At 31.5% G+C, this 16,608-nt stretch overlaps 2 protein-coding genes across 2 annotated transcripts; both read left to right on the top strand.

Annotated features, from left to right (window-relative positions):
- Positions 1-2,094: 2,094 nt before the first annotated feature.
- On the top strand, positions 2,095-7,348 carry LOC122605888 (putative receptor-like protein kinase At4g00960). Its single transcript, XM_043778844.1, has 8 exons — positions 2,095-2,582; positions 5,037-5,437; positions 5,542-5,667; positions 5,826-5,956; positions 6,056-6,266; positions 6,359-6,590; positions 6,688-6,847; positions 6,962-7,348. Exons 1-8 carry the CDS (start codon positions 2,170-2,172, stop codon positions 7,262-7,264), a joined length of 1,977 nt encoding a protein of 658 aa, XP_043634779.1. The 5' UTR covers positions 2,095-2,169; the 3' UTR covers positions 7,265-7,348.
- A 3,698-nt stretch (positions 7,349-11,046) lies between these two features.
- On the top strand, positions 11,047-11,840 carry LOC122605861 (ethylene-response factor C3-like). The gene has a single exon (XM_043778818.1). The coding sequence runs from the start codon at positions 11,224-11,226 to the stop codon at positions 11,719-11,721; it is 498 nt and encodes a 165-aa protein (XP_043634753.1). The 5' UTR covers positions 11,047-11,223; the 3' UTR covers positions 11,722-11,840.
- The last annotated feature ends 4,768 nt before the right edge of the window (positions 11,841-16,608 follow it).

The raw sequence follows: 16,608 nt of genomic DNA, 5'->3' as shown, positions 1-16,608 counted from the left end.
ACCAAGCAACTACTATTTACTCATTAAGCAGCGAAATTAGTTGCATACACTTAAACATCTTTTTATTTTCCATCTTTTTATATAACGTGAATCTTTTTGGTTTTTTTAATATTTTTTCATATGAAGTACGGGTTTTAATTTCTAAATAAATTAGAACTCTATAGATGCTTATTTAATAAGCCGGTTTGATTAAGATAACTATTTTTACTACTATATAAAACAAATTATTCTTTTTCTTTTTCAACTTTCAATTTTAAAAATATTTAAAACTAACATAATTCTTTATTCACTAATTTAAATATTAACACTCAAGAGAGGAAATCACTTTAACCGTAAAAAATAAATTAAGGATTATATCTAGATATATAGTTATATGCTAACTATAAAATTATAGTACCCTTTTTGGTCAATCACTTCTTATTACCCACCACCTAAAGTATGAAATAATGAAAGATCAAATTACATCATGCCATGTGTCACATGTGGGGTCTAAAATGTTGCTCAAAACAAAACAAAACATCTTACTCCTAAGCACTATTATTCTGAACATCTACATGAAGAGTCCGGTCATATATATAAGTATTTTGATTTTGTTTTGTTCACAGCATTAATGTAAAACCTCACTTATGGGCTTATGCATGGCTTATGTATACAGTAAATGAAGCAAATCAACAATTTTTTTGGATAATATACATGGTAATTTCTAAAGTATGTAGTTTACTTATAGTGAATCTAATTTTTTTGGGTTAAAATAGTGAATCTAATTTGTTATCTTATACAGTAATTGATAAATGATATTGTAATTATGACTTTATAACATAGAAGTTCCGATGCACACTATCTGATATTTGGCACTTATAATTAAAGATGATCATAATAGATAAATCGGATATGAATTCAATCTATTAAATTTTTTAACAATTTAAAATGAAGATATGAGATGGATGGATGTGTGATAACATGATGTTATTGGATATTTGCATTTGTTACTAAAAAAAAATAGTACTGTAGATGGTAAGAACATAGCCCGCTCTATAGTTGTGGACCTGTGGTGGAATAGGCGACAACCTATAAGGCCCCCAAATAGTTAAATTTTAGTGCTACTAGACTAAAAATATTATTGCGTTTTTTTTACAGTTAATTAGTTTTGTACTTAAAATACTAAAATTTAAAGCAATGTACATAATAAAAGATTATTAAAAGTCTATAATGTCATAACAAAGATTTATTAAAAGCCTATAATGTCATAACAAAGATTAAATGAGTTAGCTATTTATCAATTGAAAAATATGTATTTTATGAAATTAAGTATGAAAATTTAAAGATTTGGTTAAACGCTTCATGAAAAAGCGTCTAAAATTAATTCCCTTTGAGCTACATAAAACTTTAAGTCTAGCTTTGTAAGAATTGGTTTTTTTTTTTTTATTTTACAGCAAACAATACACTTATATACCCCACATAATCCAAAACTACCCCAATTACTAAGGATTGAACCTTAGTCTTTTACACCAAAAAGCAAAGCCTCTACGATCCTAGTATTTGGGATTGAGCCTTAGTATTTGGGACACCTCGTATGTTGTATAACCGATTTTTTGGAATCAGGTGACGATTTGGGTTTGCCATACTTGGATTAAAAATGGGTATTATAGACTCGGGTCAACTTAGTAAAGGCTGGGTTTATCGGTCAAAAATCGGATGTACTTAATTAGATTAATATAAAGTCAATTTTTTTATTAAACTTTTTTTAAGCTTTGATTAATTATGTTATTATAGCTAGACAATTATATATATATATATAAGTTGAAGAATTAGGTAATGTTTTAAGTATAAAGTTTTATACATAAATTTGATTTTTCTATTTCACATAATTTCAAAATTATATTTTTATACATAAAAACCCAACCCAATTTTTCCCTCGATCTAATTCAATTCTTAAAAAATCCCAACTCTCCACCTCACCAATCCGATCCTTATTTCCGAGTTTCGTAACTTTGGATGAGTATAGTCGACTTCTCATGACTCAGACATCTAGTTTCCTCACATGCCCTTGTCATATTATTATACATAGAATGTGTATATATACACACATAATTTTCTTGGTGCATACACACATAAGTGTAAGGTAAAAGGCCGGGTCAACCAAAAAACATTATAACCAAAAGAAAGACAATGAACATAAGACAAGTAGAAAACCGGCGGTTGTCATGGCGAGTGGCTATCCTAGCCATGGTGGTGGTGGTCATAACCATGTCGAACCAAGTGACATCACAAGTTTCTCAGCCGACTGATTTCAATAGCACGCTGATGAAAAATTATTGTAGTATGTATAAACCGACGCACGAAGTGTATTTTTTGAGCAACCTTAACGCGACACTTACTAGCCTTCGTCGGCAGTTAACCACCAGTGGCTATTCTGCAGCACGAACTTTGATCAACGGTGAGTCGGTTTGGGGGCTTGCTTGGTGTAGAGGATATCTTTCAATTCCAGATTGTTTGAATTGCTTCGACTTTGCTGTTAAGCAATTAAAATTGTGCGGGGTCGTTAATGGCGCTCATGCTATTTACAGCGACTGTGATGTCAGGTATATATAACTAAATTTTACTGTAATATTTTACTGTAGTTAATACTTATTTTTTGTTGGTTATATACTTAATTATATCATGCATGGGTTTTAATATATAGTTTAAGTTGGTTTAAACTTTTGCTAGAATTCATTATCAAGGTCTCTCCTTATAAAGAACTACTTCTAACCCACTTCTAACACTATTCATCACTTTTAGACACACCAAGAACACCCCCTTCTTATAATCACCACTTTTAACCCGTTTCTCACACTATTTAAACAACCTTTACATTCATCCGGGCCCACAAGTCTACCACTTTCGTGCGTCTAAAAACAAAAGTAAGCACCAAGACGCAGCCAAGAAGCGGACGGTGCTTATAGTGTCTGCTGCTTCTGGTGCATCGAACGCAGCCAAGACGCGGGCTAGAAGCCCTATAAGGAACGGCCTAACTATTGAAACTAACGTTGTCCTTAAAACAGTATCAGTAATATAATACCAGTATATATGGTACCATAAAACATATTGAATAATGTCAAAACTTTGTAGTTATCGATCTAAGTATACACCAATATGACAATGATACATGGTCGTGAGTCATTCAGGAGATCTCTCCGGCTAGTTGATTTCTTGAGAGCCTAATTGAGTTTTTCCCAATATTTTCACGACCGGACCAGACCAACTAATACTCACCCCTACCTTTGGTTTTGGTTTTTTAAAAACCGAATGGATCGGTTCGAGTTTCGGTTTTAACCAAAAACTAACCCATACTCACCCCTACTTTTGGTCCTCATAATTTTATATATAAAAATAAATGTATCTTATAAAGTATTTTATATTTATTTATTTTAGTACAATAATGGTACTTCGTATAAAGTCTTTTTTATGGTGTGTTTATATTGGATTGAATTCGTATGATTGTTTCATAACCTACCTAGATCTAATTTTTTTTTTTTATTTCACTTTTTCTTTTAATGAGAAATGAGGTGGATAATACACATCATTATTTTGACCTAAAAATAATTTAAAATTAAACTAAAAACAAAAAGTGACTGACTACTTGATGATGGACCCTTTAAAGACGTTTTAGCCGATTTTGTTCCCTACAATAGAAAACTTTTTTATTTAGACCCCAGAATAGATATTTGAGACAAGTTGAGTGATTTTCTAAACAAATAACTCTATATTAAATATATAAAACTAAATGATTTTTTCTATAAATATATATTTTTTTTGTAAAGTGAGTTTTTTAGTACAATAATTGTACTTCGTAGTCTTTAATGTATATAATTAATAAATAAATAAAATTATTTATATAGTATATTAAATATATAAAACTAAATGATTTTTTTTAAATATTAATATAAAAATAATATATAAATATATTTGGATAATGATTATTAGTTTTTTTTATTTTTAATTAAATTGATAATGACATCATCAATTTCTAATTTGATAAAATATTTTTAATATATATAAAAATAAAGATAAAATGTCAGGTTTATGTTATTTATCTTTTTAATGGCGTTATGACTTATCATGGTGACAAGGTCTAGGTTTATATGGTTAACTGGTTAAGTTAGCTAAGATTCCAATATGAGTTCCCGTTTCTTACAAAATTGCACTAATTGTATATTTTTGTCTTATTGAGGTTGCATTGGAATCACAAAGTTGCCGAACAAGTTAGCTTTGACTATAACTGATTCTCTAGTAGATCTGGACTATAAGGGCGCGTTTGGTTCGCGGAATGTTTTTGGAATGAATGGAATCTTTCAAAGGAATTGGAATATGAAGGAATGTAATTTGACGGAATGTTTTTAATTTTTTGAAGATTCAAGTGAGGGACGGAATGAGATTCCTTCCCCCATCCCCAAGGAATGGAGATTCCATCAAATGAGGGAATGTTAACATTCCAACGGAATGTGATTCCTCCATCTTTAACCAACCAAACACACTAAGAAATGGAATTCAATTCCAATTCCATCAGATTCCATCAAATTCTGTGAACCAAACGCGACCTAAGAGTATAAGTTAATCTAGTTATATAGTTAGCTATCCGATTACAGTTGCAGTTTCTCACAGCACTGCACTAATTGTAAGGGTCGTCATAGCCAAGATTTGTCAAAACATAGGGGGCCGGTTTGTGTAAATTTGAAAGTTAGGCTCTAAACTAAATTAAAAAAGTTAACTAGCCGATCTCAATGATGTTTGCCGAATGTTTTGTGTCTGAGCCCAACTTAATTTCCAACTATTTAACTCATTTTCAATAATATTGGAGTTGGAGCCCCCTTACAATATGGAGGCCCTGCATGATCGGACACCCTTATCGACGGCCCTGCTTTAATGTGTTGGCGAAAAAAGTTTTAAGTCATTGGGCTATTCCGTATGTTTGTTTTAAATTAAAAGAATCCTTCTAGCCAAATGATATATGGTTCAAAAGGTATTTTCCATGCTAATTAGCTGCTTTAACATAGGTATGAGGCTAATAACTTCTACACCGAGGCTAATAATCGAGCTGGTGTTGTAGTATGTGACAATGTAACATCACCTGATGAGCCAACAGAGTTTCGAAAGGCAGCTGAAAAGTTATTATCAGACCTACAAACTGCTGCCCCAAGAGCACCAAAATACTATGCACTTTCTGAAAGGAAACTACCTGATGGTAGTGCAACTGTGTATGCAATTGCCCAATGTAATTTAAACGTAAGCCAGAGTATTTGTTCAGAATGCTTAAAGCTGAGATCGAGTTCTCTATATGCTTGTCTCCCTACTATTTCTGGACGCGCAATGGATAATGGATGCTTCATGAGGTATTCCAGGACTCCGTTTTTTGGACCAAACCAAACGACTGATATTTCATCTTTCCTTTGGGATGGTAAGAACTCTGCTGTTCTTTTGAAATGATCATATTTCCATTGTTACTTTTCGTGGTTTCCTTATCGTGTCAATAATGATTATTTTCAAAAATATGCTTTGCAGAGGATTCAAACAAGAAAAGGTCAATCATTGGGGGAGTTGTCGGGGGTGTAAGCTTTTTGTTTCTTGCTGTACTTGCATTTTTTCTATGGTACCGAAGATCTAAAAGGATGGGTAGAGGCCATGAAGGTATAAACGTCGAGATGCACTATTTAACTAACTACATGAATTTCAATTCCATAGCTTCTGATTAGTGTTTAACTCATGTCTACCTATTATTCTAATTACATGGTCTCTAGAAAATAGTTACCATGTAAGATGTAACTTATTTGATATCCGATTCATAGATAAATCCACTGGATCAACGGAATTGCTTCAAGGTCCAGCAGCATATAGTTACAATAATTTGAAAGTAGCGACAAATAATTTCAGCGATGAAAACAAACTTGGAGGAGGGATTTTTGGAGAAGTGCATAAGGTAGTATTTAACTATTTATATCAAGTTTATACATTCTGCATGTTTAGATGTATAACTAATTAAATTCATTGTATATGTATGCGTTGTGACGCGATATAGGGAACTCTTAAGCAAGGAGACGTGGTTGCAATTAAAAGAATCTTTATGCCCTCTAGCAGAGGAAAGACGCACTTCAATGAAGAACTTAAGATCATAAGTAATGTTCATCATAGACATCTTGTCCGTCTTCTTGGATACTGCAGCAAAGGCCCGCAGTTATTTCTTGTCCATGAATACATGGAAAATGGAAGCCTTGATCAATTCCTCTTTGGTGGGTCAAAACATTCTATTTACTTCTTGAGCGTGTAGATTTTGTAATACTAGTATTTTTTAGCAATTGATAAGGGTACTTTTACACAACAGATGATAAATCGAGGACTCTAAATTGGAGACAACGATTTGAAATAATCTTTGGGACGGCAAGGGGTCTTGCATATCTGCATGAACAGTACCATGTTACCATCATCCATAGAGATATAAAAACCAGCAACATTCTACTTGATAATGAACTTCAGCCCAAAATTGCAGATTTCGGGCTAATAAGACTACTACCAGATGACAAGACTCATCTCAGCACTGAATTGGCAGGGTCCTTGTATGTTTAAATCAACACATTTTTTATTCTTTATTAATCTCTCTTAATTAAAAACTGTATTATATATCGCCATATTGGTGCATTTAAATCTTTCCAGGTCCAGTGGTTATGTAGCACCCGAATATGCTTTTCATGGGCATTTATCTACTAAAGTTGATACATACAGCTTTGGGATAGTGGTCCTTGAAATCATTAGTGGAAAGAGGTACAACGATGTCATAAACGACAATTCAGTTGCTTCGAACCTCCTTGATCATGTAGGTATTTCAAAATTAAGGGCTCGTTCCTTTAAACGATTTATTATATAGTTATAATAACGTACTTCATTCTATAATGCAAAATAACTGATCATGTGTGTGTGTGTGTGGCAGACATGGAATTTATATGAGAATGGCACACATATAAGTCTAGTAGATGACAAAATGGAACCTAGTGAATATTTAGAGGAAGATGCGAAGAAAATCATAGAGATAGCGTTGATGTGCACCCAGTCACCGGTTGCAGCCAGACCATCAATGTCTGAAGTGGTTACTCTTTTGAGTGACAAGTCGGTTGCTGAAAAGCCGCCAGTAAGGTCTTCCATTCAGGATGATGAGGTGAAAATTTACATATCTACCATGGATTCATCGATAACCAATGCTACTGACTCCACCGTTGACCTTTCTGGGCGTTAAACTTTATGTTAATAAAACGTTTTCTTGTTTTATGGTGTATGAAATTTTCAAATAAGAAAAATAAAACTGCTAGTATTAATATTAGACCTGTTCTTACATTTCGGATCAGGCAGTAATATTATATTTTATACCTGTTATCTTTTTTTTGTGGCATGTTATGAATATGAAAAACTAAGTAAAAGTTGATTAGAGATGCCAAAAACAGAAAAAAGTGAATAAACAAGTTTCTGTGATAAAGACCAATTATGAAAGTGAATTCTTTAAGTTGATTAGAGATGCCAAAAAGGAGCATTTATCCAGCAAGTGAATTTGACCAAATTGTATATGCTAAATAGGGGTTGAGTATTGTAAAACAAGTATTAAAGTAAAACAAATAAGACAAGATCTTGACCCTTAAATCATGGTTAGATTGATGCACGAAGATTCACGAAGGAATTGATGTACAATAATTTTTTTGATGCATGGTGATTTTCAGTGAAGAGAAACCAATTGTTTTATTTATTTTACTTTAGTATATAGCTGTTTTATTTTATCTAAAACCATGCTAAATAATACATACTTACTCTATTGTTAAGTGATACCATTCTTCGTGTTAAAGATTTCTTTGGCTTAGTATTAATAGTTATGCTTAGATTAGATACATACATCTGTTTTGGCACAAGCTGCAGTTCTAATTATTCAAAATTGTTTATCAGATTATAGAGATGCAAATACCAGTTAACCAGTTTCGGTTATTTTTTTTAGCAACCGAAACCGGTTATTTTTTTTTAAAAAAATAACCGGTTTCGATTAACCTATACCGGTTAATAACCGGTTTCTATATGAAAAAACTCCAACCGATGAAACCGATTTCGGTTAATATAAACCGGTTAACCGATAATGGTTAACCTATTTCCAATTATTTTTAACCGACCACATCATAATATATATACCTTTTCTAGTGGAGAGGCCAAAAAATCAAGAAATACATTTCTAAATCTCTATGTGACTATGTGTAATTCCTATCATACGACTTCACAGATTTCTTATCATCTTCATTGTTGTTGACCAACTCAACAACCAGATCTAGCGCAAAAAAACATGATCCAAGAGTGTTGAAGGCACATATCCAACAGAGGAAGTTTTTGTGGGATTTTACTGTGTCAAACCCAAACATAAGGATTCAAGCTCCATGTCCTCCTTGTGTACAATTTTATCCCAAAACTATGCCTTCTTCTCCTTCTCTGGAAGTCTTTCTTTCTTTTTGTGCTTCTTATTATTCCTTAGTATTGTGTTTTATTGTCTTTCGTTACCTTTGTTACATATTATATATATATTATACATATATTAGTTGTTGGGTTTCTTCAAGATCTGGACTTTTCTAGTTTTCTTTTACTTTTTCTATATATTTATATGGGTTAACCGATTAACCGGTTTTTATTTTGTAAAATAACCGGTTCTAGGTTAACCGGTTAAAAATTGGTTTTTGTTTTGAAAGTAGGAATCGGTTAGAAACCGACGGTTAATGGTAACCTATAACCGGTTTGTACGGATTCGGTTCCTAACCGGTTAGACTTCGGTTCGGTTAAGTTAACCGGTTTTTTTGTGCACCTCTATCAGATTATAACATTATAAAAGGCCCAATATTTTTTAATAAAATAACTAAAAGTTTAGCCCAATCACATAACATGTATTTAAGCCAAACAATTCCAGCCCAACAATTCCAACTACAACCTCTATCAGTAAGTAATTTATCACCAAGCATGGATATTTTAAACGGGAGCCCATACTCATGCAGTCATGCCATACATTTAGTCTGTAATACATAGTTGACTAGTTGTAATAATTGATAAAAATATGTGATACTTTTATGAGTTTATCAAATTTTCATTCCATATCTATGGTTAGCGTTGCGTCAAGGGTCAAGTTTGACTTTCAACCTAATGGCAAAGGGCGGTGGAACCTCAGCTCCGACTTTATTTGTTTTACAAATTTGGTGTTGAACGCCAAGTTTTACAAATTCGGCTGAAAAAAACACTATTTCTCCAAAAGAAAATTCCTCAATCATGGTTAGTCCGTCTTTTCAGATCATTCAAAGTTTTCTTGAGGCTCAAAGAAAACGATTAATTTCATATAAGGTAGTCTTCGATTTTGTATACAATGGAATAAACATTAATAATCATAAAAAAGAAGAGAAGATATTCTTCTTATAATATTTACTTTAGACCGATGAAAGTCACTTTTTTTTATAGACAAAGATTCATTTGGGATTGATGAAGGTTATTTCTCAAAGTCTAATTTACAAATGTATGTTTTGAATTCTGCATCTCCATACCAGCCTCCATGTTCTTTTTGTCTTTTCTTAAGGACAAAACATCTTTAATTGTATGATGAATCAACAGGTTTTTTAAAAGAATGTTGTTTGCTCAAATTCTTCTAAGTCTTTTTGTTACTTGGTCATCAACAGTTATTTGTAAGAACTATGCGCTATATAACACTTTTGTTGTATCTTCAAATTGTCATTTAGACCTAAAGATTTATTCCTCAAGTCTTTAAGGTCTATTGCATCAGCTTTTTTTTTTTACTTCAGCTAACTATTAATTCATGTTTATACTTGATGATACTTATTCCTATTGATAAATTTACTTATTAATATGTTTTAACTAATTAAATCTCAAGTCCAATCTTGAGACTAAGAGTCTTTACATTATGAAACTTTAGGTAAACTTATATAGGTTAATATCATGTAAATATTATATCTAGTTGTCTCTGTTTGTTAGGACTGTAAATTTCGACCCAACTCGAAACTTAACTCGAACTTAGCCAAAAAAAAATCAGGTTAGGGTTGAGTTTTTTTGACCCACCAACCTGATTTTTTTTTGGGTTGGGTTGGGTTGGGTTGTTGGGTTGTCAGGTCGACTCACCAACCCGATATCTTTAAAATAAATGAATTATATATAATAGCTCATACTCCATGTTACACTAATCCATACGCCCCATTCTTATTTTCAATATTTCTAACTTAAATTAACTTCAAATCATAAATAAAAGGAGAATTCAAAATTCTGTAAAATAATAAGTGATGTAATATGAGACGGTAAGTTTATTAACTTTGTGTCAAGTACTAACAATACCTTTGTATTTCTTTCTTTTTTTAATCCTTTGTTTTAGCTTACACCGCCAATGAAAAAGCTTTATATTGGTTGATTTATTTCATTTTATATTTATATACATTTGCTTATCTAGTCACATAGGTTAGGTTATGGGTTAACGGATTATGGGTCAGGGTTGAAAGTTCTGACCTGAAACTTTTAATGGGTTGGATTAGGGTCGGAGTTTTTCAACCCGCCAACCCGAACCCATTGACAACCTTACTGTTTGTCATATGGGCCTCGAGACCCAAGATTTTAAATATATTATCGTCATTTAGTCCATGCATAAATACTTAGAGGTTTGACCAGTCAAACTGGTTCAACACGTAAAATTTCTTTTTTACATTTTCGGACACATACTCATGAGTATAGCATACGACTTCTAAATACATTATCCCCTCACAAAATTAAAAAGTTCTTGCTTCGTCCATGCCAATGACCCTCTCCAACAGTGTACGCTCCCTAATGGTCCATTCAATCGGCAATGGTATGTCGATTTGGCTTGCCGATGATGCATCCCGATTCTACCGCAAGGTTTGGGGGCGGTGTTATGTCCATCCCCCCATTCATATATAGTCAATCCATATGATTAAGACTAGTGTATATATATATACACACTAATTAGATAAATATAGATAGTTTCAAATTTGTAAATAATGAGTATTCTTCTAAGTATTATTATCTATTAATTAAATTTACATTCAAAGGGAGTCTTATTCAGGCCATGCCTACCTCACACTATATATATATAGATAGATAGATAGATGCTCCAGATAATAAATGTTCCCAAACTGCTGATTGAATTAATAAAAGTGTCATTAGCTGAAAATGGACCTTCCATCATCATCTCAAGTACATAATACTGAGTGTTCCCCAAATCAAGAAATCAAATATTCTGAGAGAAGAGAAGATCATGTCGAGAAGGTGAAACAACAATACATTGGTGTTCGTAGGAGACCGTGGGGGAAGTTTGCAGCTGAGATCAGGGATTCAACACGAAACGGGAAGAAGGTTTGGCTGGGGACATTTGATACAGCGGAGGCTGCAGCTTTGGCATACGATCAAGCATCATATTCAATGCGCGGTTCTTCATCTATTCTAAACTTTCCAGTTGAAACCGTGAGAGACTCGTTGAGAGGAATCAACAAGTCCAGCACCAACAATATTGATCGCGGGTCTCCTGCACTCGCTATAAAGAAAATGCATAAGCTTGACAGAATATCGTTGTCATCCAACTTGATTGAAGAAAACAACAAGCAGGAAAACTTGTTGATTTTGGAAGATCTCGGATCGGATTTGTTAGAAGAACTGTTAAGTTCTTGCTGATTAATTACTTTTATATATATCTAATCAAATTTTATTTTTTCTGATGTACCATTTGAGTATTCTTCTTGATCATTTATGTCTACAAATTATTATTAATGATGTCAAAGTTATTCTGATAATTAGCAAAGCTGGCTCAGTTTTAGGTTACGGAGTATTATAATATAGCCAGGATCTATCAAAATTAATAAGGAGTAGTTGAAGTCCTTACCCTAAATATGGAAGCTCGATCTTAACAAAATTAGCCAGGATCTATCGAAATTAGGAAGTCCTTAATTATCTACAAACAGAAAATTAGAATTTGGAATTATGTCAATCGTAGGAGACATGGCAGCTGATCGTCGATGGAGAAGCGTTGAGACAAATGAGGGAGAGAAATATATTACTCGTATTAGAGACAAATCTATTATGACCTTTTTACAATATAAAGTTTTATGGGATTAATTTTCTGGAATGTAACCATCTTTGACTGAATGTCTATAGTAGGAAAAAACTAAAGTTATGTGTATTGTATGTAAGCAACTTGAAAAAATGTTTATTGTATGTAAGAAAACATGTGTGGCAACCATATATAGGTGCCACTTGTCAGATTTTAATTAGTTGAAACAAAATTCTTACATACAATAAACATTATTTCAAAGTTGTTTACATACAATAAACACAACTTTAGTTATTTCTTACAATAGACATTCGTTCAAAGTTTCTTACATTCGAGGAAACTAATCCTAAGTTTTATTTATAATTACTACTCCGTATTCATTAGTACAGTCCCTATTAAAGAAGACACCTGGTATCCTGACCATATTTTTGGTAACCCGATCAGACTATTAATGACAAAGGGCCCGCTTTTACTCTATCAGATTTGCTATTACAGATATGGGGACCACACTATTTTGAAGCGATATGGTTGAGATACCAAAAACTTTGGTTGGGATACACCATCCGTTAAAAAAGCTTTTGTGACTGTTAATCGGATTAGTCAGGAAAAGGTTCAGTCACTAAATGACATTTGTTTTGTAGTGCTTGTAATGTTTGTTAGTTAAAGTTCGTTTGTTAAAGTCTCATTTGTATGGTATATAAAAACTTCAAATATGAAATAATAGTGTTTATTTTATATGGATCCGTAATTTGTAAGTCTAATTCTGTAGCAATTTAATTACTTCTTTTATATTTATATTTATATTTGTCTACGTAGATCGATCATGTTAGGGAGACATTGACAGCATGAATAAAGTAAATATTGGACTAAGGTATAAATGAATAGAAAAATTGGTTAAAGTTTTTGTTGCTGAAGTGTGAAACTTATGATTTGCTCATTAACTTTTGGACTTCTTTTATATGGAGATGATAACAAATAAATAGTATAATAACAATGCAATTTATAATACATTAACATATAATTAATATGAATTCCGTAGTTGTTAGATAGCACCTCTTTCTTTCCTATTTTTTTTCCATTTTTGAAAATTAGATAGCACCTCTTCTGAGTTGACATCCAACCGTCTGTCGCTATAAGACAAAACAATTATTACAATAAAACAATGGAATAATAATGGCTACTCCGGAAATCTAGCAAATAGTTAATTTATAACATGTCTTTAGTTAACCATCATTAAGATATAATTAACCTAATGATCATATATCTTCCAGTGTGACATTTTGATTAGCCACAAAAAAGTTTGGAAACACATACATCTAGTCAAAGACTACGCTTTCTGATCGAGTTTTCTGAACAAGAAAAACCTCATTAATCTGTTTATCGTTAATTTGTTTAATTACCACCATCAAGATGGCCTAATGGGTCGACTCAGGTTAGAACACCTTGCTAATTAAATTTCTTGAGGTGACCGGAAATTGTTTGAAAATAATCACAACAATTAACCTTAATTAATTAATTAATTAGTACACAAAGAATAAAACCTCAGTTGTAGTCTAACGATTTAGTCTGTAACATATCATTAGACTACCTTCATTTGGTGGTAAATTAATTAGAGTTCTTTTAATTTCTTGTTTAAGAATTATAAGGAATATTTGAAAATGTGGCCACAAGTATCTTAAAATTCTCAAACTTTCAAAGTGGTGAAACACGGTTGTATTAGATTAAAATATGTCTTACATCTTACCAAATTCAGCCAATAAGACGTCGAATATTTTAAACTTTATTATTAATATATATGAACTAAACTAACAAAGGTGTTTAATTTACGAAATAAATGCATATATATATAAAAAGTCTAATAAAACCCTTATGATGTTAATGTGGTTGACCAACCTTAAAAGAAGCAAACCGATATTGATAATTTCTGATCTTGAAATTCTAACGGTTAACAAAGGAGTAGTATATGAATATAACCACTTCAATTCGTCGTACCAGAGAAAACTTGAGAAGCATCCTTAATTACCAACGATATAAAAAGTCTAAAACCTGCTTTATGATGTATTGATGTTAATGTGGTCGACCAACCTTAAAAGAAGTAAAGGTCTATCTATCGATAATTTCTGATCTTGAAATTCTAACAGATATTTTACATATCGTGCGCATCTATATTGACGCGCGTACATCTCGTTTAGAGATTGTTGACAACCTATTTAAGTTTTCATATATCAAATTGATTAAAATATCTACTGGTATTCAAATGGTTAAAAATGTATGTTAAATTAACTAGGGAAAGATTCTCGTAGATTCACAGATGCTATATTCTCAAAAAAATTAAAATAAAATAAAATACTTCCCAGAAAAAATTATTACTGTAAATAGACAAGGAAGGAAACAGATACAGACTAGCTATTATAGCCAAACAAATGTGATTACTGACATAAATGGTCGTCTACTTTCCAGGCTTTCAAGGCCATTAAACTTTCCTTATTAGGTCGTCTTCTAATTTTTTTTTTATTAACGTTTCATTTTATGGGTGAGACACGATGGGAATCTCCACATACGAGTGAGTAGTTTATTAATGTGCAAACTCATAATTATCATTAATTGCTCTCAATTAAAGCTAATTGTGAAATATAGTTTATTTGTATACGAGAAGAGTACCCGCACAATGTGGCGGCGGTGGTGATGGCAGCGACAGGTAATGGCGGTAACGGTGCGGTTATTAATGTAAAAGTAATTTATTTAAAAGAGGTAGTGTACTTATTATAGAGGTTAAGAAATGCATGTTGTAACAATTTGATTAGGGGTATTTTATAAGTATATTACGTGAAATATTTATATCAGTGAATAAAGAAAGGAGGTAATTTAGATAAATAGGGTTAACTGGAAAATATTTTAGGGGTATTTTAGGTAGATGTAGTGTATGAGTTGAAAATGTATTGAAAGTTAAAGGTATTTTAGGTATTTTAAAAGTAAAATGTTTAAAATGGGGGAGAGATAATTTGTTTTATAAAACTAGATGGGTACCCGCACGATGCAGTGGTACCATTGAAAAGGTGATGGTTAAATGTATCTGTATTTTTTTGCAGTTAAACAGAGAGAGCGAGGGAGAGATGAAAGCAATCTTTTTGTAGGTTGATGTTGATTGCCGTCGAGATTAAACTAATTTTTATATTATGGTTCAGGCGAGAGCAGGAGAGAAGGGAATTAGGGATAGACATTAGGAAATAGATAGAAGGGTAGTACGGAAAAATCACTTAAAAGAGTAGAAGAATATTTGTTTGTAAGAAGGTATAATAGATATTTCAAAGATAAAATGGTTGAAAAGAAAATAGGTAGTTTGCTTTAATATGGAATATAGATATAGATATGGATAGATAATATAGAATAGATGACTACTAACTAGTTTATATATAGAAAAAGAAAAGTAATGATGATTAGTATAATTATCTGGCTACGATGAAAAGGAAAACCTTACCCGATCGAGTCACACCTTAATGAATTTTATGGCATGCATGAGAATTATTGAATAAGCCTCACTCTCCCCACACGACAAACAAAGACCCATGTATTAAAACACCAATAATTTCCCATGATTCTTTTTTATTATTATTATTAGTTAATAACTCGGGTTTAATCCGAACATATTAATTAAAATTTTAAAATTATAAAATATATTAAAAGAATTTATTTTATGTTTATTCTTAAAACATTATAACTTGATATAAATTTAATAATTCAACTAACACAATAATTATATAGTTAATAAATCAACTAAATAAAAAAAGACATTCTATTTGTAATATTATATAAGATAAAAAAAAATTTTAAATAAATGATTAATATTTTAATTAAACATGTGAACGGTTATTTTTTATTTTATTTATATATGATATCATAATTAAATAAAAGGTTTTTTTAGAAAAAATATGGATTTGTCACATCAAAAACTTTCTAAGAATACTTTTAAGAAACAATCTTGTTTTATTATATATAGAGATTATTATTATTATATACCTATATTAATAGGGACTAAAGATGAACAGTAAAAAGTGATGAACAATGAACCTGACTGTCAGGTAGTTGCGTAACTGCCTGCCGGTCTACTTTGCTTTTTTTTTTAACTGTCTTTTTACTGTTTGTCACATAATTTTAATTCTTTTACTTTTCGCACGCAAGTTTTGTTTTATTTAGTTTTTAAACTTTCATCTTTTTAACTTTTGCCACGAAAGTTTAATTCTCTTACTTTTTATCATATAAATTTATTAAAGTTTCCTCCATTTTACTTTTTGCTGCATCAATTTTGTTTCCTTTACTTTTCGCAATAAAGTTTTGTTTTATTTACTTTTTATACTTTTATTTTTCTAACTTTTATCATGAAAGCTAGTTTCATTATCTTATTTTTCACCACATAACTTTTGTTTTTTTTTTACTTTTGTCAACTACACAAAATTTTTAACCTTTGTACTTTTTTGTCACAAAACTTTATTTCTTTTACTTTTCGCACGAAA

Source organism: Erigeron canadensis, chromosome 6 (assembly GCF_010389155.1).
Source record: "Erigeron canadensis isolate Cc75 chromosome 6, C_canadensis_v1, whole genome shotgun sequence".
Lineage (NCBI taxonomy): Eukaryota > Viridiplantae > Streptophyta > Magnoliopsida > Asterales > Asteraceae > Erigeron > Erigeron canadensis.
Note: the sequence above shows the minus strand (reverse complement) of the source record. Positions and strands in the feature narration are given on the sequence as shown.